The 22925-nt window shown below is 41.1% G+C and overlaps 3 protein-coding genes across 5 annotated transcripts; all 3 read left to right on the forward strand.

The window, feature by feature from the left end:
* The first annotated feature begins 9695 nt into the window (after positions 1-9695).
* Positions 9696-10753, forward strand: LOC131105947 (olfactory receptor class A-like protein 1). The gene has a single exon (XM_058054514.2). It carries the CDS (start codon positions 9717-9719, stop codon positions 10659-10661), a length of 945 nt encoding a protein of 314 aa, XP_057910497.2. The 5' UTR covers positions 9696-9716; the 3' UTR covers positions 10662-10753.
* Positions 10754-14634: 3881 nt separating this feature from the next.
* Positions 14635-15579, forward strand: LOC131106082 (olfactory receptor class A-like protein 1). The gene has a single exon (XM_058054821.2). The coding sequence runs from the start codon at positions 14635-14637 to the stop codon at positions 15577-15579; it is 945 nt and encodes a 314-aa protein (XP_057910804.2).
* A 595-nt stretch (positions 15580-16174) lies between these two features.
* phtf1 (putative homeodomain transcription factor 1) lies at positions 16175-22686 on the forward strand. 3 transcript variants are annotated; one of them, XM_058054978.2, is made up of 17 exons: positions 16175-16480; positions 16679-16770; positions 16919-16975; positions 17040-17109; positions 17179-17337; positions 17649-17838; positions 17916-18036; positions 18114-18248; positions 18896-19138; positions 19216-19344; positions 19993-20262; positions 20437-20568; positions 20647-20733; positions 20823-20978; positions 21573-21668; positions 21897-22022; positions 22272-22686. In XM_058054978.2, exons 2-17 carry the CDS (start codon positions 16741-16743, stop codon positions 22290-22292), a joined length of 2022 nt encoding a protein of 673 aa, XP_057910961.2. In that variant the 5' UTR covers positions 16175-16480; positions 16679-16740; the 3' UTR covers positions 22293-22686. The 3 variants fall into 3 exon arrangements, with proteins under 3 accessions (XP_057910961.2, XP_057910962.2, XP_057910963.2); XM_058054979.2 differs by having other exon boundaries at positions 18899-19138; XM_058054980.2 differs by lacking the exons at positions 16175-16480; positions 16679-16770 and having other exon boundaries at positions 17286-17337.
* Positions 22687-22925: the final 239 nt, after the last annotated feature.

Here is a 22925-nt window from a genome sequence, read left to right on the forward strand (position 1 = left end):
GAACATGATGCAGCCTTTCTTTTATTATTCATATGAAAATGAATGGAATTACATTACAAGCTTAATCTTAGCGAAGAAAAAAAAACAACCTTTGTTTATACTTTCAGCATCTTGTTGCTGTATTATTCATGTACCGTGTGATATGAATTCATATGCTGTACATGCAGGAATGTTCTTGACATTCAGACTCCATTCCGGCTTCCTGCTCACACTTTTGATGCACTTGGCTCACCTGCGTGAAAAATGAAATATGCGAGGACGTTATGTCGGCACATGCCCGAGTTGTATAACATTTACAAGGTGTGTAGCTCTAAGGCATAGATGGCAATCTGCGGCCTTTTAATGGAGCTCTTGTAAATGACCCCCCCCCCCCTGCAGATCTGATATAAACGCTCATTCTTGTTTTTTGGGTTTTTTTTTTAGATGAACTCTTAGGTGGACAAACATGCTGAGTGAGGCTTTGTACACAAACCACCGGGCAACGAAGGGCACCGTAACTACACAAAAAAATACACTTTTGTGGCCTTTTGAGGGAGGGGTTGAAGGGCCGGCCGTGATGTATACACACTCAGCACCTCAGCTTAGTCTTCCTGCCACTCTCTGCAGACTTGCACTGTCTTGTCTGCATTCCACAGCAAACACAGGGAAGTGGCTAATGGAAAATTCCACTGGGAGATCATTGGAGAGCTACAGTATAAAGCAGAATTCCCAATGCATTTTTGCATTACTATCCGTTCCAATAAATCTGTCTTTAAATTGACTTGTAACAAAAATCATATTTGGGTATTTCCAAATTATTTACCTTATAAATTTTTAACATGGAAACTGTAGCCAGTAACATAACTTGCAGTTTCATTGTGGTACTCCTGAGAATCTGGCTACTGCATACAAACACACAATACTCATAACAAAAAAACACACATATATTCCCAAGTTCATATTGCTGTTGCAGCTGGTCTACCCGGCATGCCTTGCGGGCATTTGCAAATAACAGTTTTAAGTTATGTGTTGCGGTGTCCGAGTGGTTAGCGCACAGACCTCACAGCTAAGAGACCAGGGTTCGATTCCAACCTCTGTCATCTCTGTGTGGAGTTTGCATGTTCTCCCGTGGGTTTTTTCCGGGTATTCTGGTTTCCTCCCACATTCCAAAAACACGCTAGGTTAATTAGCGACTCCAAATTGTCCATAGGTATGAATGTGAGTGTGAATGGTTGTTTGTCTATATGTGCTGGGATAGGCTCCAGCACCCCTGCGACCCTCGGCAAGTCTTGTCATCAGCGCCTGACTCTGTTCAATGACGAATGAAAGGGATACATGAACAGTGAGGTTACTTTTACCTTCATGAAGACACCACCTTCTTGTTTTGCCATGAGTTATTTCTCAATTTCAATCATGTTTCTCATTCTTTCAACTTTCTTTGGGTTATTTTGATTTTATTTTTGATGATCAGAAGAAAAGCAGAGACTTGGGGTAATAAACACGAGTGAATTCAAGAAATAACTCATGGCAAAACACAAATGTGGTGTCCATGTTGATATCACTGTACTATTGTGTCTTTGTAAAGAATCATGTTTTCAATGACAGTCAAAGTCACCTTAAATGTTCATTTATCGCTTTCGTTCATCATTTGTATGCATCATATGCACTTTGAATTGTTTTCTACGTGTAAAACTAAAATTGTAAAACTATACAAACGTGTTTTGCATGAACATTTTTGGCTAATTGAATGGTTGTTTGTTTATATGTGCCCTGTGATTGGCTGGCGACCAGTCCAGGGTGTACCCCGCCTCTCGCCTGAAGACAGCTGGGATAGGCTCCAGCACCCCTCGCGACCCTCGTGAAGATAAGCGGTAGAAAATGAATGAATTAATGAATTTTATGGTGGCCCAATCGCAGAATTTTTTTTTTAGTCGGTCTGTCTATTCATGCCAGGTCTCCCAGTCCTTGCTGTGCAATGCGGGGCGGCGGTGTGATGTGACCTTAAAAGGAATATAAATCCATGTTCTATAATGCATCACTTTGTTTTTAGCTGTCTGAGTGCTTCAGTAAATTTATGTTGAAAAAGAAACGTGAATTCGAAAAAAGCCATTAGACGGTAATGTAGTTTTCCCTGGTATGTTAGCCTCCTGACGTGTTTGCTGCCCTACCATTTGTCAAGAGTTGTCAATCATGCATGGAGAGCAGCGGAGCAGCAGCTTCACTCGTAACCCTGAAGATAAAACAAACATCAACAACATCAACCACAAACGTTTAGAGTTGATTTTATGCATTTCAGTCAGAAGACAGCAGGAAATTGAACCTAGGGGGAACATTTTGGATTGAAAGGAAGGGAAGCTGTAGAACCTCCAGAGAACCTCCAGAGGTGCATCAAGTTCACCTCATGATGACGCTCCCACCTCAGTGCTGAAACATGATTCATAATCGCTTCTTTGACAGAACTCTCATGCCCGTTCATGCACTTTTTGTCTCCTTCCTTCCCCCCGCTACTGCTAGCTAGCCAGCTGTGGCCTCGGGGTCTTAAGCACCCCACTCCCACTTCTCCAGTGTGGTCTTCTGCATGATACGTGCCGCTGTTAAAAAAAAATCACACAGATAAAAGTGCAAAGTGTTGCATTTTAACGGCTTGTTTATTATCGGTTTGGTAGTTTTATCATGCAAATATCTCCAAATCATCTACATTCTCACTGGCGTTCAAATGTAAGTGAGGACCTTAAACTTCTCATTCAAATTTTGCACACAGGTGAGCTGTTTTGCTTCACAGAGCGATATTTAATTAGCTTTAATTGACGTAAACCTACATAAACGTCCACTTTGATGGAGTCTTCCTTCCACGTTAGCCACAGAACTCCGTGTTTTCATGTGGCACAGCATTCCGGGCGAGTCGCAACATGACTGCCTTGTCAACAGTCAAAGATGGAGAAAACAAGGAAATGGGTTAAAAAAAAAAGCATTCCTCGGTGAAGACTGCAAACATCGACTTTAGACGTGCGTCACCTTTTAAGATGTGTTTAATTTAAAAGCCAAAGCACTTCTGCAGTCTTTGGTTTCCTTTTAAACAATTAGTCGTGCACTTTAAGTGAGCTGATTTGCATAAACGTGCGGTCGCTTTTGTCGAGTAGCATCCATCGGTATTAAAAACAGAGATTTTATCAGGCGAGCTCACGGGAGAAGTTTATTATAATTAATTAATAAAGGTTCTGCAAGCATGGCTACTCACTTGTTACTCAGTATTGATACTACAACAGAGTATTAAACACCACTGAAGAGAAGTCTTCATTTATTTTTAAGTTTTAAGAATAAAGTTGTGATTTTATGCGGAAAAAAATGAAATATTACAAGAAAAACATCACAATTTTATGATAATAAAGGCATATTATGATGGGTACATTTTATTAGTTTATTAATACAATAAATTACCTTGTTAAAATCCATTTATTGTCATAAAAAACAACTTATTTACTATTAAACTGCATTTTTAGTCATGTGTTTGTTTGCTACGATGTGAAGGTATGGGAGTGGTGGTGGAGTAAAAAAAAAAGGGGGGGGGGTGTGTCAGTGTTGCATCCTGTGTAACACTTTGGGTGTGGACTGGCTTCCAGGCACGAGAGGGGTGGGGGGTGGGGCCAAGGGGGGGCAGGTTTGGGCCCTGTTGCTGCGACGCCATTGGTGGGAACGGGGGACAAAAAAGCTCGCACCTGGCACAGGTAAACAGACGGCTTCTGGGATTTACTGCAGCGTGGAGGCGTCCTTGAAGTGGCCACGGTGGGGCTGTTGTAACTGAAGACAAGAGTAATGTGTTACTTTTGGTAATTGGTACTTTTAGTAGTAGTAGTGTTGCATTTGTCAGGCAGGTGAGTTGAAGCCATCGTCTTTGTTTTTTTTTTTTTTTTTGCAGAATTATCTTATCGAAGAATTTTGGAGATAGAAGAGTCCGGAATGATGGAAAAGTAAAGTAGGTTTCACTTTTTTGCACAGAGGCACGCCCTTATCAAACCGCCGCTGGTGTTTTTTATTTTTTTTGATGGTTTCAACTGAACTGAGGCTTCCTCCCTGACAGGAAAACCAACCAATGAGGATCATTAGATGGAATGAGTGTTTTCATGCTGAAACCGTCCATGTATTCTATCCTTCATTCCACCGGAGTCTGTCAGTCTGTACTAATCAGATTTCAGTGGCTTGAAGAGTAAGATACATGGAACTTATCATCTGGATCGTGTTTATTTTTGGAAGGTTCTTGTACTGATTGTTTGAATATGTAATGTGTACAATAAAATATTGCATGTTGCAACCGTTCTGCACAAGCACAAACACCAAAATGTAATACACACATTTATCATATGTATGGATTTTTACCATTAGGATCCATGCATTACTGACTAATTCAAGAAAACTGAGGGGAAATGTCTTAATTTGTAATGTTTCCAGGCTGCACAGTGGTCAAGTGGTTAGTGCGCAGACCTCACAGCTTGGAGACCCAAGTTAAATCCCACCTTCAGCCATCTCTGTGTGGAGTTTGCATGTTCTCCCCGTGCATGCGTGGGTTTTCTCCGGGTACTCCGGTTTCCTCCCACATTCCAAAAACATGCTAGGTTAATTAGCGACTCCAAATTGTCCATAGGTATGAATGTGAGTGTGAATGGTTGTTTGTCTATATGTGCCCTGTGATTGGCCGGCGACCCGAAGACAGCTGGGATAGGCTCCAGCACCCCCCCCCCCCCTGTGAGGATATGCAGTAGAAAATGAATGAATGCAATGTTCCTTGTACCAAACATGCCCCCCCCCCCATATATAAATTGGTAGAACTCATTCTTGGAATTTTTACCAACTGTAATAATGTCCCTTTGCCACAAACACCATTTCTATTATTGCCGCATATTTTTTAGCAATGAATCCTAAATTGACATATGTATTACCCCAGATAGACTTCACCGCGTAAGTTCAGTTCAATTCTCTGACATTTTTGCATCTATTTTCCCACTAAACAACTATTGTCCCCCATCTTGTTTTCAACGTATCCTCTGCGGGACATTTAAATCGCTTCATTAGCACAGGATATTTCCCTGCAGCGCTTTAATTAGAGCCGAATCACTGCTAAAATATCACTACATCGTTATGGTGGCTGAGAAACATCAGTAAAATACTGCAGACATTCATTCAGTCTGTAAGCAAAACTGGTTTATTTCAGCTTATTTCATGCACAAAGGAATGAAATGCTGACAAAATACACATTAAAAGAAAGCACAGAGGACACAAATCCATATTGAACACATTTTCTTTATTAAATATGAGGGGAATAAAATATATCTTATTGATAGAACAGTCCTGGAAGCCATTAAAAACATAACCACACCCTCAAACTTACCCTGGCTAGTTTAAGCAAAACCAAAATCAAAACAGTTTTAAATGTGCAAACATTTAAAATGTATGTGCTGTTTTGCTTAGTGTAACCTTGTGCGTGGCAGCCAATCAGAAATTGTCATTCTAAATCAAATCAACTTTATTTGTAGAGCACTTTTCCTGCAAAGACATGCAACACAAAGTGCTTAACAGAATTAAAAATCAAGGAATCAAGGAAACGCCACCTTTGGGGGCATCCACACTGGGAGGAGCCGCAGGCCGTGCCAGCACCAGCACCCGGGCCCCCCCACCCCCCCCCCCACCCGACTCCGACAGACGGGCGGACCCCCACATTAAAGGGAGGAACCCCCCAGCTGGCCGGGTCGAAGGGACCCAAGGATGGCACCCCCTCAGCAGACCCAACACAGCCCCCAGTGTGGAGGACCCCCCCTGAGGAAACACTGGAGTTAAAAGCTAAAGACTAAGAGCATAAAATAGGACTAAAAACATAAAAACATAAGAAAAGTTAAAAAAAATATGAGTTAAAAGCCTGATTCTAGGTCCACTGGAGTGGAACACTTCCACAAAACTCATTTCCTGTGTTGTGGTACTGACGCCACAGTGCTCTCTAGTGGCAGTAAATAAAATATAATACAGTATACACAAAAGGTATCCTGTATTGTAGTCCTTTATTGTTGTATTCTTTAGTAGTTGACATGGAATATGTTCTAGATATTTATATGGATATTTTATATTTGATTATAATGACTTTGTAGTTGCAATATTATATTTTATGCCTGTATGTACCACTTGTTTTAATCATTAATTGAAGGATACATTTTTCATTTATCACAGCAGGTCTTCCAGGTCCTGAAGCAGCAACACAGCCCCAGACCATCACACTACCTCCACCTTATTTTACTGTTGGTGTAATGGGACACACACCTTCCAAAAAGTGCAACTTTTGTCTCGTCAGACCAAAGAGAATTTTTACAAAGGTCTTGGGGATCATCAAGAGGTTTTTTTTTTTTTAGCAAAATTGAGATGAGCTTGAATGTTTTTGTTTTGTTCAGCAGTGGTTTTGGTCTTGGAACTCGGCTATGCAGGTCATTTTTGCCCAGTGTCTTTCTTATGGTGGAGTCATGAACACAGACCTGAACTGAGCAAAGTGAGGCCTGCAGTTCTTTGCAGATGTTTGTTGTGGGGACTTTTGTGACCTCTTGGATGTGGATAATGGCTCTCACTGTGGTTTGCTGGAGTCCCACAGCTTTAGAAATGGCTTTATAACCTTTTTCAGACTGATAGATCTCGATTACTTTTGATTACTTGATTACTTTTGTAAAGTTGTGTTGTTATTGATTAATATTTAATATTAATATTTAATAATATTTAATTCTGTTTGATGTTTCATGATCTGAAACATGTGTGAACATGCAAAAAAAATCAAAAACGGGCATTTGAATAAAAAACTAAAATTATTTGTTTAAATTCCCATCAACTTAAGGTTCTTTGAAGTCTACCTGTATTCATTGCAAAAGATAAAGATAAAAAAAAAATTAGGATAATAAAATGGTATAATATGCCAATATACTAGATGATGCAATAATAAGACAAGCTTGTTTATTTATTTAGCAAGACTCATATTGCTTGATGTTACTAGCATCAGTTCATGTTTAAAACATTAATGATTGATTTGGAAAATATAATGTTTATATCAGTCAGAAAGTTTGGATTCTAAAAGTTAACATAGAGTACATGATGCAGTCCGCTGAGAAGGACATGCTTGAACTCGCCATTTTAATGAGCTCTTCGAACATGTAAACATGTAAAGCACATACACACATATGATAATAACACAAACCGACAAACATGCACTAACCTCATAATAAATAATTATTATTGGTGTGAAAAAAACAACTTGTTGTTGGTTTAATGTGATTGTGTGGCCAACCCTGAGATTTAAATGAACGCTAACAGCTTGTCCCGATCTCCCCAATTAGTTGAAACATGTGTAGCTATTGCACTAATTGTCTTGCTGCTCTGCGTTACTAAACATGCTCCCGGGACTTGGAAGGGGAAAAGTGTGCACGTGAAAAACACAGTAACCATACACTCGGAAGCCTCCTGATGGCTCATTCAACAACAAGCGTGTATGTTGCAGTAACTCTTCTGGGAAATGTCATTAGAATACAATTAGATCATTGACACACTCACATACACTCATGTTTTCTTGGGAATGGCACACAAGTTTAAGATACTCGTTCCGAGGGTTGCCACCAACATCCCAACAAAGTTTGAAGTTGAATTCCAAAAAGTCCGACTCTAACAACAAAATTTTTACCATAAGAAATACGTGTAAATCTTATTAACCCCTTCCAGAAAGCCAAAAATGTTCATGCAAAACATGTTTGTATAGTTTTACAATTTTAGTTTTACACGTAGAAAACAATTCAAAGTGCATATGATGTATAGAAATGATAAATGAAAGGGATACATGAACATTGACGGTGACTTTGACTTTCACTGAAAACACAATAGTACAGTGATATTAACACGGACACAACATTTGTGTTTTGCCATGAGTTATTTTTTTAATTCACTCGTGTTTCTGTCTCTGCTTTTTTTCTGTTCATCAAAAATATAATCAAAATAAACCAAAGAAAGTTAAGAGAGGGAGAAACATGATTGAAATTGAGAAATAACTCATGGCAAAACAAGAAGGTGGTGTCTTCATGAAGGTAAAAGTGACCTCACTGTTCATGTATCCCTTTCATTGGTCATTTAACAGAGTCAGGTGCTGATGACAAGACTTGCCGAGGGTCGCCGGGGTGCTGGAGCCTATCCCAGCACATATAGACAAACAACCATTCACACTCACATTCATACCTATGGACAATTTGGAGTCGCTAATTAACCTAGCATGTTTTTGGAATGTGGGAGGAAACCAGAGTACCCGGAAAAAAACACGAATGCACGTGGAGAACATACAAACTCCACACAGAGATGCCCGAGGGTGGAATCGAACTCGGGTCTCTTAGCTGTGAGGCCTGCACGCTAACCACTTGTTCACCGTGCAGCGGTCAGCCGTCATTGGTTTTAATATTTACAAATTGAAATATCACTCAGTGGTTTCCATATTTTTGGTTGTTTCTGTGTCCTATATAACAAGCTACTTCCTGGTTTATGGACATAACATAACTACTTATATTCCGGAAGTGCATTCACACTTATTTTTGGTCATTTTTGGTCGTTGAACCAGTGTTGGACAGATGGAGATATCACAGTCAGGGCATTGTTGACACTGTTACTAATCGATCGACTGGTATCACAGCATCAGAAGCAACTCAGGGTTCGGTATCTTACCCAAGGATACTTCCTAAAGGTCATGGGGGTACTGAGGATTGAACCAACAACCACCTGTTTATCAGTGATGCTTTTGTGGTTGACTTTTTTTGTGTTACATCCAACAATAACAAACAAAAAAACAGACTCATTAATTCATTCATTTTCTACCGCTTTTTCCTCACGAGGGTCGCGGGGAGTGCTGGAGCCTATCCCAGCTGTCTTCGGGCGAGAGGCGGGGTACACCCTGGACTGGTGGCCAGCCAATCACAGGGCACATATAGACAAACAACCATTCACACTCACATTCATACCTATGGACAATTTGGAGTCGCTAATTAACCTAGCATGTTTTTGGAATGTGGGAGGAAACCGGAGTACCCGGAGAAAACCCACGCATGCACGGGGAGAACATGCAAACTCCACACAGAGATGGCCGAGAGTGGAATTGAACCGTGGTCTCCTAGCTGTGAGGTCTGCGCGCTAACCACTATATTTAACAATATTTTGTATTTTCATTTTTAAATAAATGCACCTAAAATAGTCTGCACCAACGTCACCAAAACAAATTCCTAGTATGTGTTTGATCATAACCGGCAATAAACAATTTCTGATTCTGATTCTGAAAAAAATGGCTGCAGGTCGTCAGAAGTAAACACAATTATCCATCCATGAAAGACCGGAACTGTAACATCTGGATAATCCTCCGTCGATGCTTCATCTATTCCTGTTTGGTCTCATTCTGAAATGAGAAATGAGGAATAATTGGATGAAAAATGTGATGAAAAACAAGAGATCATCGATATTCCCTGAGCCACCTGCATCAACCTGCACTTTTCCCCCTGAGATGATTCCATTCCTTATGGGTTTTTTTGTATTTTGTTATTGTTTTGAATTTGAACAAACTCCAAGGAGACTGGAGACTATAAATTGAGTCTTGAGTCTTGGTGCCACTCGCTTAGGTGACTTAGGTGAGGTTCTTGTATCAGGTTTCTAACAGGTGTTCTTCTGTGTCTGCTGGTCTAGGCATCGGTGGTATGGACCTGTGTGTAACCATCAAAGGCGTCTCCTTCCTCTTGCAAACAGGTATGGGCATCTTGGGGAACGCCGTGGTTCTGCTGGCTTACGCCCACATCATCTTCACCGAGCCCAAGCTGCTTCCTGTGGACATGATCCTGTGCCACCTGGCCTTCGCTCACCTCATGCTGATGCTGACCCGCGGCGTTCCACAGACCTTGACGGTTTTCGGCTACACCGATTTGTTCAACGACGCGGGCTGCAAGGTGATCATTTTCAGCTATCGTATCAGTCGGGCGTTGTCAGTGTGCATCACATGCATGCTGAGTGTGTTCCAGGCGGTCACCGTCGCCCCCGCCGGGCCCCGCTTGTCCAAACTGAAGTCAGCACTTCCTTCTTTGGTTCTCCCCACCTTTGCTGGACTCTGGTTGCTCAACTCTGCCATATACTTTCAAACCTTTTTTCACGCTAAAGCTCCACGTAATGGCACCATCCCCGCTTTTACCATCAACGTCGGTTTTTGTCATGTGGACTTCAAAAACAGCCTGACTTACATCATAAAAGGGGTATTATCCTCCGGAAGGGATTTTTGCTTTGTGGCTCTAATGGTGGCCTCCAGCGTTTATATCCTACTTCTTCTCCATCACCACAGTCACCAGATGAAAGCGATCCGTCGCTCCCAAGGTGGCGGAGCGGAGACCAGAGCAGCCAAGTCTGTGGTGACTTTAGTGGTCCTGTATGTCTTATTCTTTGGTATCGATAACATAATCTGGATCTACATGCTGACTGAAACCAAGGTGTCCCCTGTGGTGGCTGACATGAGAGTGTTCTTCTCCTCCTGCTATGCTTCCCTCAGCCCGTACTTCATCATCTCCTCCAACAAGAAAATCAAGACCAAAATCCTGTGTGCGGTCGAGCAAGACCAACCAGCATCAATGGACACTCAGGAGTCACATGATAAATGATAGCTTTATTATATCATAGATAACAAATATCACGAGTATCTTTATTATGTGACTTTTGGTGGTACAAAGCTAGCAACTGTATTTTGCTGTCTGATGGTTTAATATGCAATAAAACATTTAAATGTAAGTTTTTTTTCAAGCAAGAAATGACTGACAATCGAGCAATGAAAGGAACTCCAGAAAATAAATATTGGTAATGGTAATGGTTTAATTTCATTTGAACATGCATCAGATTACAATTGAATGCATCACATAATCAGTTCACAGTTCCACATGTCCAAAAGGAGTAGGAAGAAGCAAAGCTTATTAAATCCTACCCCTCCATCTGGTACTTTTACAATCAGTAACTGTTACATTTGTTCACTTCCTGCTTTCTTTTTTTTTTTGGTTGTTTTAATTTTATTTTTGTCACATACCAAAGTACGAGGTGATATGACCATAATAATAAAATGGTTTAATTTTATTTGATCATGCATCAGATTACAATTGAATGCTTCACATAAACAATTCATATTCATATCCAAAAGGAGTAGTAAGAAGCAAAGCTTAGTATGGAGCTAGCGCATTTGTTGATGAAATGGATTTTATTGATGTGGAATGTCACAGAGAAATGATGTGTTGATTTGAATCTTATGGGATGTTCTAATTCCCATGCTTTATTTGAATAAATAATATTACAACTTGAAAAAAATATTGGAGGTGGTATTATTGCTTATCTGTAGGCAGTGCTTCTCAAATAATTGGGGGGTGGGGGTTAGTATCAGTGTTGTTCTGCTCCCGCTGACATTTGGTCTCTACCTGCTTGCTCAGCAAACAGATAACAGGTTCTCAATAAAGACCTTAGCTCAATTCCATTTCAGAACCTTTAGTGCAATAAAACTCAACATACATACTGTAAATAAATGTGACTTTATTTACAATGCACTCTTTAATCTTGTTATTTTATGGATAATAATGGACCTTAATAAAACCAAATTTCCTGTCCCTGTTCCAAAGAGCACCTAGTCCTCGGTTTTGGAGGTGCTGGTAGTGTTCTTCATTATTTTTCTTGATGATATTTTGTATTTTTCATTCTTTTTTAATAGATGTGTCTGCACCTACTATACCAAAACAAATTCCTAGTATGTGTTTGATCATACATGGCAATAAACCTTTTCTGATTCTGATTCTGATCTGATTCTGATTCTAATACATAAATAAAGCATGGGAATTACAACTTCCATAAGATTAAATCAACACATCATTTCTCTGTGACATTCCACATCAATTATATCCATTTATAGCTCCATAGTAATTTACAGTGGAACAGTGCGTACACGCTACTGTTAGCATTTAGGATTTACATGATGAGCTTGAACACCTCAGAATGTGACGGCTAATTAGACATTTACTGTAAATGTAAATAAAAGCTTATGTGGGGTTTCAGTTGGTTCTCTGTTTTCGTTTGTGAAATAACATTTGTGAGTGGTTAGCGTGCAGGCCTCACAGCTAGGAGACCTGAGTTCGATTCCACCTCGGCCATCTCTGTGTGGAGTTTGCATGTTCTGTGCTGGGAAAATAGGATCTTTGGTCATCCTAGTTTAATACATTTTTTTTGCATTTAAGGATTTTTCTTTTGCATGTGTTTTTAAGGTGTTTGCGTGTTTGGAGTGTTCGAACCTTACTGCGTGTTTATCATCAGCCACTGTCATTTTGATGCTATGCGGATACAAGTAGTACATGTCAATAAAAAGGACTACGCTAACTAAAAGATGGTAACACATTTCACTGTCCTCACAAAAGCCCATTGTAGTGTTAAAAGCGCTAAATGATTTTTGATAAATAAATCATATGAAGGATTTGTTATTTAAATAGATAAGTGATGCAAACATGTTATCTATGTATGGCGAGTCAACTTTGATAATGAAAGTCCACCGAGAGGGACATGCTTGAACTCGCCATTTTAATGAGCTCTCTTAACATGTAAACATGTGAAACACACACATACCATAATAACACAAATAATCCACTCCCTAGAGAAAAGATGCTTTATAAAAAAATAACTATTTCATCACTAAAGATCATTAAAGAAAGATTGGAAATAACTTCATAATTACTTCTAGAATAGCTTAAATAAATCACAATTTTAATTACTGGTTTAATGTGATTGTTTTGTTACAAGAAAGTCCGATTCAAATGAATAATTACAGCTTGTCCCTATCTCCCCAATTAGTTGAAACATGTGGTTATTGCGCTAATTGTCTCGCTGCTCTGCGTTACTAAATGTGCTCTTGGGACCTGAGGGGGAAGAGTATGGAAGCTAAAGCACAACAACTGCGGACCTTGAAGCCTCCTGATGCCTCATTCAACAACAAGCACACATGTTCCAGTTTAACACTTCCAGGAAATGATTTAAGTTTTGGCGTATTACATAATCACCTCCTAAATAAACAAGATTTAATAACAAAACTTAATAACTCAAAAACAAAAGCAGGACATTTATTTTTAACTACACAAAGCAGCACTAACCTACAACTAAAATAATCTAATCTAACTGCAATAATCATGATCTTTTCTATTGTGGAGTTGCATCATCACCTCTTTTTGATTCTCGTGCAAAAAAAAAAAAAAAAAAACAAAGTGTAACAATGTATAAATATGTCTTTGGAATTGGGCCTTTGGGTTAAAAAAATCATCTACATATATGTATCTTGGTAGCAAATGAGTTCATAAGAATGATAGTTGTGGGATAATTCAAACATTACATTATTGACACCCACTGGTGTAGAAAATGACATATTTATCTTTGAATTGATCTTCTGAAGGGATCATATATGTATTTTATTTCATTTTGCCATTTTTATGCTTAAAAATACTTCATTTAGACAAGAAATATGTAAAAAATATTCAACCACAAAACAGCACAATTTATGGTGAGGGAAGACTGTATTATTCATTCATTCATTCATTTTCTACCGCTTATCCTCCTGGACTGGTCGCCAGCCAATCACAGGGCACATATAGACAAACAACCATTCACACTCACATTCATACCTATGGACAATTTGGAGTCGCCAATTAACCTAGCATGTTTTTGGAATGTGGGAGGAAACCGGAGTACCCGGGAAAAAACCCCACGCATGCACGGGGAGAACATGCAAACTCCACACACAGAGATGGCAGAGGGTGGAATTGAACTCGGGTCCCCTAGCTGTGTGGCCTGCGTGCTAACCACTCGACCAATGTGCAGCCTGACTGTATTATTAGACAAGAAATCTTGAAATAAAGTTGAAATGTTAATTCAAACAGCACTAATTATACATGAAGGCTGTTTTTTCCTTTGAATATATACATATATATATATATATATAACTTGTCAGCATACTGTACCTACATGTTAGGTTTGAGCTTGTTTACAAAATAAAATAAAAATGGCCTCCGCATTTGTTGATCTTTCAAAGTATAAGTCAGGAATGTCAAATTAGCTCAATATTGGTTAATAAACATGAAAAAGGAAAAACATTTTTGCAGAGGCAAGTCAACAACCATTTGTCTCATGATTATAAAAATATATTTAATATATTTTTTTCTGGATTAATGTTGTCTGCAAAAGAAAATATTAAAAACAGGCAGCACTTTAACCATAATTGGGATTAACAAACAATATCATGATTATTCCCTGAGCCACCTTTGTCATACCCCATGAGACAACTGAAATAATTAGTTTTAATTAGCTTTAATTTGCTGAATTAATTTCAATAAAGGCACAGCATAAAGGTCTCCAAGGAGATGGGAGACTATAAGTGGCATCAAGTGGACTACTAAAGAGTTTAGCAGCAACACAACCAGCGGACCATCCGCTTCCTCGGGTGAGGTGATATTAACTTTGGTGCTTTTGTTTTATTTGAATATGATTAATAATTGAATGTGTTTTTTAGTGGAGTGTGTTTCTAACAGGTGTTCTTCTGTGTCTACTGGTCTAGGCATCGGTGGTATGGACCTGTGTGTAACCATCAAAGGCGTCTCCTTCCTCTTGCAAACAGGTATGGGCATCTTGGGGAACGCCGTGGTTCTGCTGGCTTACGCCCACATCATCTTCACCGAGCCCAAGCTGCTTCCTGTGGACATGATCCTGTGCCACCTGGCCTTCGCCAACCTCATGCTCTTGCTGACCCGCTGCGTGCCCCAGACCATGACCGTGTTTGGCCTCACAAACCTGCTCAACGACGCGGGCTGCAAGGTGGTCATTTACGGCTATCGCATCGGTCGGGCGTTGTCAGTGTGCATCACATGCATGCTTAGTGTGTTCCAGGCGGTGACCATCGCCCCCGCCGGGCCACGCTTGTCCAGACTGAAGCCAGCGCTTCCTTCTTTGGTTCTCCCCACCTTTGCGGGACTCTGGTTGCTCAACATGGCCATATGCATCGCAGCACCTTTCTTCTCCATGGCTCCAAGGAATGGCACCATCCCCGCCTTCACGCTTAACTTGGGCTTTTGTCATGTGGACTTCAGGGACAACTTGTCCTATGTCATCAATGGGGTCGCTGTCTCCGGAAGGGATTTTGCATTTGTGGCTCTAATGGTAGCCTCAAGTGGTTACATACTACTTCTTCTCCATCACCACAGTCACCAAGTGAGAGCAATCCGTCGCTCCCAAGGTGGCGGAGTGGAGACCAGAGCAGCCAAGACTGTGGTTACTTTAGTGGTCCTGTATGTCTTATTCTTTGGCATCGATAACATAATCTGGATCTACATGCTGACTGAAGCCAAGGTGTCCCCTGTGGTGGCTGACATGAGAGTGTTCTTCTCCTCCTGCTATGCTTCCCTCAGCCCGTACTTCATCATCTCCTCCAACAAGAAGGTCAAGGCCAAAATCCTGTGTGCGGTCGAGCAAGACCAACCAGCATCAATGGACACGCAGGAGTCACATGATAAATGACTTTTTTTCTCTTAATAGATATTATTACCTATCATCTCTTCTTTTGGTCCATTTGTCTTTTTGAACTTCACTAGACATGGAACCTGGCAAGTGCTTCAGACAATATATGTAGTAACAGGGTCCACTTTGTTACTGGAGGTGAAAACGTGGTTTTGTGGTACAAAACAAGCATCACTGATGCATCATAGTATAAAATAAACAGGAATGCACAAAAAGGAACAATAGTTGTAATATCGCGACATCATTCTGAGAATTGACAACGAAAAGGTCTGATTGAAATTAAAATATTGAAAAAAATTTAAAATAAACAGCAGACTACTGATGGGTTACTCGTGTTTGTCTTATCCATACCTCTGATTGGCTAAAAAAAAGTATCCAATGTAACCCCTTATTATGGAGCTCTTTTTTGTCTGACAGGCGATCAATCTCTCCCTTTTTGTCCTATATATTAATTAAAACACATTTACGACACTTAAATTTATTATCACTTTGTTAAATGTATTCATAATTGTTATTTATTATCGTGCAACAACCGTAACTTTTAATCGGGCGAGCGAAAAACTCGCCTGAAAAGCATAAACCAGGGAAAACTAATTTAACCATTTTCCACAACAAACCCGGAAAAGGAGTGCGGAAGATTAGTGTATTGCAAAAACTCCACTTCGATATGAATCCCTTTAAATAAACACAATTATGCTTACTTCGTTACATGTATGGGACTTTTAACTCTTTCGGTCAACTTTCACGTCGAGGAAGTGAAGGGTGAAGCCTGAAAAGACAACACCGGAACACTGGAACGATAACAAATGTATGCGGTATTTAAACATGAACGAACGGCAGTGCCTTCTCTTATGAATGCCTTGCACCTCCCAAAATGTGGCAGCTTTGCGATTTATATCAGGTAAGTTTGGATATTTGCATGTTACTGTAGTTAATAAGTAAATGGCTACGGGTTACTTGTTGCACAGCTATTCTGTATATAACTTTACAACTAAATATCCTCTTAAATCGCTTAGGAACATGCTGTTCTTTCTATTAAGTTCAACGAGTTTTTTCCCATCAATTGTATTGTTTGGTGATGTTTTTATTCTGTCCTCAGCTCTTCTGTGTTCTATGTGAATTGAGCTGACTCTGGATCAGTGGTTCGAGCACCAAAACACAATGGCCAGAATATCCTGGTATCAAGAGAAGGTATGATCACGTGGGCAGGTGCATGTTTTGTATAAAGTGGCCGTTAAAGGCCCAGGGGAGCACAAATTCAATGATAGCTACTTGAATGGAATAAAAATGCATCAGTGATTTGTCATTTGCATAAAGTACAATGTTTTTACTGCCGCAGATAGGAGCCTACGATCAACAAGTTTGGGAGAAATCGCTGGAGCAGACAGACTTAAATGTAAGACAACAAGAAATGTTGCTTTTGTGTTTGTGTATCTGAGTAACCTTTACCTTTCAATTAGGGTTTGGACAGCAAACCGAGGAAAACCGGTCACATCAAGTCAGACCTCATCGATGTCGACTTAGTAAGAGGTGAGAGTCCACTATGCATCACATAACAAACAAGGAGCCATCACTGGTGTTCAAACTCTCACCTTGTAGGGTCCACATTCAGCAAAGCCAAGCCAGCACGTCCATGGACAGCTTTGACTCGCAAGGGTCTGGTCAGAGTGTTACTGTTTCCTTTCTTTTTCCCGTGGTGGATCCAGGTCACGTCCAAATCCATCTCCGTTTGTATTCTGGTGCTGTACTTCATGCAAGGTTAGTTGCCTCCAAGGAAGAGCTGAAATGTATGAGGTTATAAACACAAAAACAATAATGTGATATTATTTTTTATTTAAATTTCAGTACAGTGCAGAGTTTATCTTTGTTTACTTCTTGTTTACTTATTTTTGCAATTTCAAACAATTCTAAAAGCTTCAGATATTTCAATTATCTTGTTAAAAAAACATGTATTATTATTATTGTCAACATAATTTCAATGAAATTTTAACATAATTATTTTTATAAAAGCTGACGACCTGATAGTGTATTTACTCAGAGACCGCCTATCATTGTTGTTCGCCCCCTAGTGGCCGCAGTGCTCCTCTACATGGAAGTCCCCAGTGCCAGTGCCAGTGAGGTGTTTGGTCCTATGTGTCTGATGCTGTTGCTGGGTACCGTGCACTGCCAGATTGTGTCCACCGAGTGTAGCCGGTGGCCCTTGAGCGGTCTATCTGCCGGCAATAGCAATAGTGGCACCAGCCCGGCCCGTAGGAGGAGGTGAGTTACTCAGCATTTTCTTTCTAATTATCCATTTGTTTGCATATTCCCACCTCCTCTCTTGCTGTCTCCGTCAGGCCTAGGAAAGGCAGAGGCCAGAAGAAATCTGACGAGAAGAATGAGAGCGAGGACATGGAGCAGCGAGGCTCGTCACAGTTAGACGAAATCCAGCAATTGAACAGAAAAGATGAGAGAAGAGTAAGCACGTAGAAATTGGTTTGGTGTGATTTTTTTTTTTCTCTGTAAATTATTTTGAACTTTTTTTGATGTTCCAGAGCAAAAGAAAATCAGGTTTCGGAGCGTCTGACGAGCTCTCTAGTGAGGAAGAGGATGGAGTGCAATCAGTGGAAGTGCCACCCGCAGTGCCGAGGTTGAGGAAGCCCAACCCAAAAGCTGCAACAAGGCCTCAGGTTAACCTTAATAGCAATACTCTCCCCATTCAGTCCTGCAGGTGGCAGTCAAACATACTGTATTACTTAGTGGGTCTTGAATATCACATACACTCCTAATTCAAATATTAAGCACTAATTTACATTTTGCACTGTTGGATCTCAAGTAGGTTCTAAATAGAGCTTCAAAATGCAAAAACAACAAGAAATAGACATCAGTTCCAGACAGTCGACACCCTCCAGGAAGCCATCTTCACCATCTGGTGCAACATTAGCATGAGCATCCTGGTAACACTGGCATCAAGCATGTCCAAACCAATTTTTGGAGTGATTAACAAGAATGGGTCAGCTACTCATTACTGAGTCCTTTTTTGGAACATTTTATTTTTATTTTAGAGGGGGTTTTATGGGGGGGGGGGTTAAGCTATGTTTTTTTGCAGTTAATTGCTTCCTCAAATTTTTTTGAAGATCTACTTAGAACCTCCTTAAGATCCAACTGTTCAAAATGGAAATTCTTGCAAATTAAAAATTCTGAATGACAAGCTCTATTAATCCTTGCACTTTTATCCATATCTGCAGCACATACATTTGCTTACTTATGTTTGTTATTGTGGTTTGCATTGGCGTAGAGCGACATGGCATCATATTGAATGCTGTATGTATCACAGCAGGAGGGTGGCGGGGCCTTGAGGATGAAGCCACGTGAGGTGGAGCGCCTCAGACCGAGCGTGGGCAGCCGTTTGGCCTCGGACACTGACGACACCATGTGGGAGGAGCTTCTCCAGGGCTCAGACTCTGTCTCGACGGGAAGCAGTGACAGCGATGATAACGGGAAGTTCGCTGCCAGTTTGGCGCTCCAGCAGACCACCACGTTGAGTAGCGATGACGAGAGCCTGCAAGGCATCACTGGAGTACGATTCCCCTCAAACTTTGAAGGATGTTTGCGAGTTTATGATTATGTTCATTAATCATGTGTATCGTGTGGCAGCACCAACTGTCCTGGTTCCAGGCGTGCCATCCTTCCAAGGACCGCGTCAGTGCCATCATATGGGAGCAGGGCGAGTGTAAGAAAGCAGACATGTCCGTGTTGGAGATCAGCGGGATCATCCTCACTCGGGTACAGTAGTCGGCACCTTTTCAACCTGTCACATGACAATGTTATGCACTACAAAAACATGCTGATGTTGTTAATGGAAGAAATAAACATCCATACATCCATTTTCTATACCGCTTATCATCACTGTGGGTATGCTGGAGCCTACCCCAGCTGTTTTCGGGCGAGGGGTGGGGTACACCCTGGACTGGTGGCCAGCCAATCACAGGGCACATATAGACAAACAACCATTCACACTCACATTCATACCTATGGACAATTTGGAGTCGCCAATTAACCTAGCATGTTTTTGGAATGTGGGAGGAAACCGGAGTACCCGGAGAAAACCCACACATGCACGGGGAGAACATGCGAACTCCACACAGAGATGAACGAGGGTGGAATTGAACCCTGGTCTCCTAGCTGTGAGGTCTGCGCGCTAACCACTCGTCCACCGTGCCGCCTAGTCTAATGTTGATGTACTTATGTTTATTCATTAATGGTATTAAATAAACAAGGTATTATTATGCATTATTACATGGCTTGTGAATATCTTTTTTTTTTAAGGAAGAGAAATATAATTGTGGAGATCAGACAGATTACATAAAAGCTGATTCTCACTACAAATATTTTGACACATGCTAACAAAATGTCTCGTTCTATCGCTAACAGGTGAAACTAGCAGAGCAAGGCGTGGGCTACCTGGTGTTTGGTGGACTGGTGACCGCCACGCTGGCGCTGCTGCCCTTTGCCTTCCGCTTGGCCCAGCGTCTAGACGTGTCCAGCCTCTGCTCGCTGTCGGCGTACGATCTGGTGGAGATAGTGTTCAGTCCGGCCAGTTTTCACGCTTACGCCTTTTTCTTCATCACAACGGTGCTGAGAGTGTGTCTCACAGGGTTGTTCTTCTTCATGATGTGTGTGGCTGAGAGGACATACAAGCAGGCCAGTATATCTTACCTCCACCAAGGAAATTTTTATATCACAAAATGGTTTTTGTTATAGATTTTGTTCACTCATTTTTAAAAAAACAGACACATGCAGGAAAAATTATGATATTTTAGTCTTAGTGAAGTGCATTTTTTTAACATCCACAACTGTACATTGTCTCCTCAACAGAGGCTTTTATTCGCCAAACACTTCAGCCACCTCACGTCAGCCCGCAAAGCCAAAAAGTCCGAGATCCCTCACTTCCGTCTGAAGAAGGTGCAGAACATCAAGATGTGGCTGTCGCTGCGCTCCTTCCTCAGGGTGTGTATCTTTCCAAGATCACCAGGCTGGCTTTGCCGCATGTTTTCCCACAGCCCTTTGCTTGCTCACTAATTGCAGAGGCGTGGCCCGCAGCGCTCCGTCGACGTCATTGTGTCCACCATCTTCCTGCTGGCCCTCTCCACCTCATTCATCATCTGTGCACAGGTAATACATTGGCATGCAGTTCATGATGACTAATGCATCGTGCAGCCATGACGATTGAACGAGTTCACCCATATTTTTTTTCTTCTAAGCTTTTACAAAGCCACAAAACCTTCCTGGAGTCACTGACCAACTGGGAGCTGATGTTGTGGACCTCGTCGCTTGTTCTTTTCTTGCTACGACTCGCCACACTGGGATCAGAGACTAACTGCAAATATAGCAACTCCTCGGTGCTGCTCACTGAGCAGGTCAAAACCAGTTGCAGAACTTGACTCCACTTGTTTGACTTGCATAACGCATTCTTAAACATTACATACTATACAATGAGATCATCATCATCTGGAAGATGATTGAAAAATATTTGCATTACATAGAGTAATTATGCGGGCTGCACGGCAGTTAGCGCGCAGACCTCACAGCTAGGAGACCCGAGTTCAATCCCACCCTCGGCCAATACTGTGTGGAATTTGCATGTTCTCCCCGTGCATGTGTGGGTTTTCTCCGGGTACTCCGGTTTCCTCCCACATTCCAAAAACATGCTAGGTTAATTAGTGACTCCAAATTGTCCATAGGTATGAATGTGAGTGTGAATGGTTGTTTGTCTATATGTGCCCTGTGATTGGCTGGCCACCAGTCCGGGGTGTACCCCGCCTCTCGGCTGAAGACAGCTGGGATAGGCTCCAGCAACCCCGCGATCCTCGTGAGGATAAGCGGTAGAAAATGATTGAATGAATGAATAAGTAATTACGCCTTAAACAAACAAAACCAGCACTATTCTAATTGTACCTAATATTGTGGACAGTGAGTGCCACTGTCTCATTTACGCCGCCTATGTCTTTCAGATCAACTTGTATCTCAAGATGGAGAAAAAGCCCAACAAGAAAGAAGAGCTCAGTATAGTGAACAATGTCTTAAAGCTCGCTACTAAACTGATGAAGGTGAGAGGTGGTGGTGGCTTGTTAACGCATCATATCATATCATTGCAATAAACAGAGACTTTGTAGGACCTCGGTAGTGCCAACCTCTAGTCCAACCTCGTGGCTGGTCTCTAAACAAAGTCCTCATACTGTAGGCTATAGCCACTATCTCCCAAAATGCAGTAGATGGCTGTTTTATCACTGAAGTACCAGTTTTGGTTCCCTTTTGACCTGTGACCTATTCATCAGGAGCTGGACACTCCTTTCCGCCTTCTCGGTCTGACCGTCAACCCACTCATCTACAACATCACCAGAGTGGTCATCTTGTCCGCCGTTTCTGCCGTGGTCAGTGACCTGCTGGGCTTCAACATTAGAGTGAGTCTCCACTTGGTGCAATTTAAATGTACATTTGTTTCCATTCACACAAATCTCTGTGTTCCCATTTGTTGGGATTACTGACAAAACCTTAACCGAGACAGTGTATGGAAAAAATACATCTTTTTGGTAAAAAACAGTTCACATGAAAACCGATGTTCTCTCGATGGATGAATGATTGTAAATCAATGGTTGCATTATTATGTGTAATGTGACTTAACAGTTAAACATGTTCTGCTTCTTTTGCAGTTGTGGAAAATCAAACCTTAATGTGAACACGTCAAAAAGCACTTAACATACCCAGAAGGTCAGACAGACGCCGGCGGCCACCTCTTGCCTTCACTACTCGTGCAAACCTACTGACCACATGTCATCACACACTTAACACCTTTGACCCTTGAATGTGGCTAAAAATAACCATGACAGAGTGAAACTTGAGAGTAAACCAGACAATGTAATGAAGTATTAACCATATTATGCTACGCCATGCTAGCAAATAAGCACGGGTGGTCAGCTTAAGGAAACGGTGGGATTTACATGTATTTATTTTTAGCACTTTTGTGTTCTCTTACCACTATCTGCCTTCCCTATTGAGGACCACTGGTGAATAGAACTATGCAATGAATTCATGAAATGTTTGATAGAATAAAACGTTTTTACTCCATTTACTAAGGAGCATTCACATATTATTGTGTACCAAAAGTCTTTATTATGGCTGCACGGTGGACGAGTGGTTAGTGTGCAGACCTCACAGCTAGGAGACCCGAGCTCAATCCTGGCCATCTCTGTGTGGAGTTTCCATGTTCTCCCTGTGCATGCGTGGGTTTTCTCCGGGTACTCCGGTTTCCTCCCACATTCCAAAAACATGCTAGGTTAATTGGCGACTCCAAATTGTCCATAGGT

The sequence above is a fragment of the Doryrhamphus excisus genome, linkage group LG18 (genome assembly GCF_037039965.1).
Source record: "Doryrhamphus excisus strain RoL-2023G ecotype Guam linkage group LG18, RoL_Dexc_Guam_v1.1, whole genome shotgun sequence".
NCBI classification, from domain to species: domain Eukaryota; kingdom Metazoa; phylum Chordata; class Actinopteri; order Syngnathiformes; family Syngnathidae; genus Doryrhamphus; species Doryrhamphus excisus.

Excerpts from the sequence above, each read along its gene's own strand:
- phtf1 (XM_058054978.2), top strand. The coding sequence starts at position 16,741 with ATGGCCAGAATATCCTGGTATCAAGAGAAG. Across the intron at positions 19,139-19,215 it reads GCCTGCAAGGCATCACTGGA|CACCAACTGTCCTGGTTCCA; the intron begins GTACGATTCCCC and ends ATCGTGTGGCAG. Across the intron at positions 19,345-19,992 it reads GCGGGATCATCCTCACTCGG|GTGAAACTAGCAGAGCAAGG; the intron begins GTACAGTAGTCG and ends TATCGCTAACAG.
- LOC131105947 (XM_058054514.2), top strand. The coding sequence starts at position 9,717 with ATGGACCTGTGTGTAACCATCAAAGGCGTCTCCTTCCTCTTGCAAACA.
- LOC131106082 (XM_058054821.2), top strand. The coding sequence starts at position 14,635 with ATGGACCTGTGTGTAACCATCAAAGGCGTCTCCTTCCTCTTGCAAACA.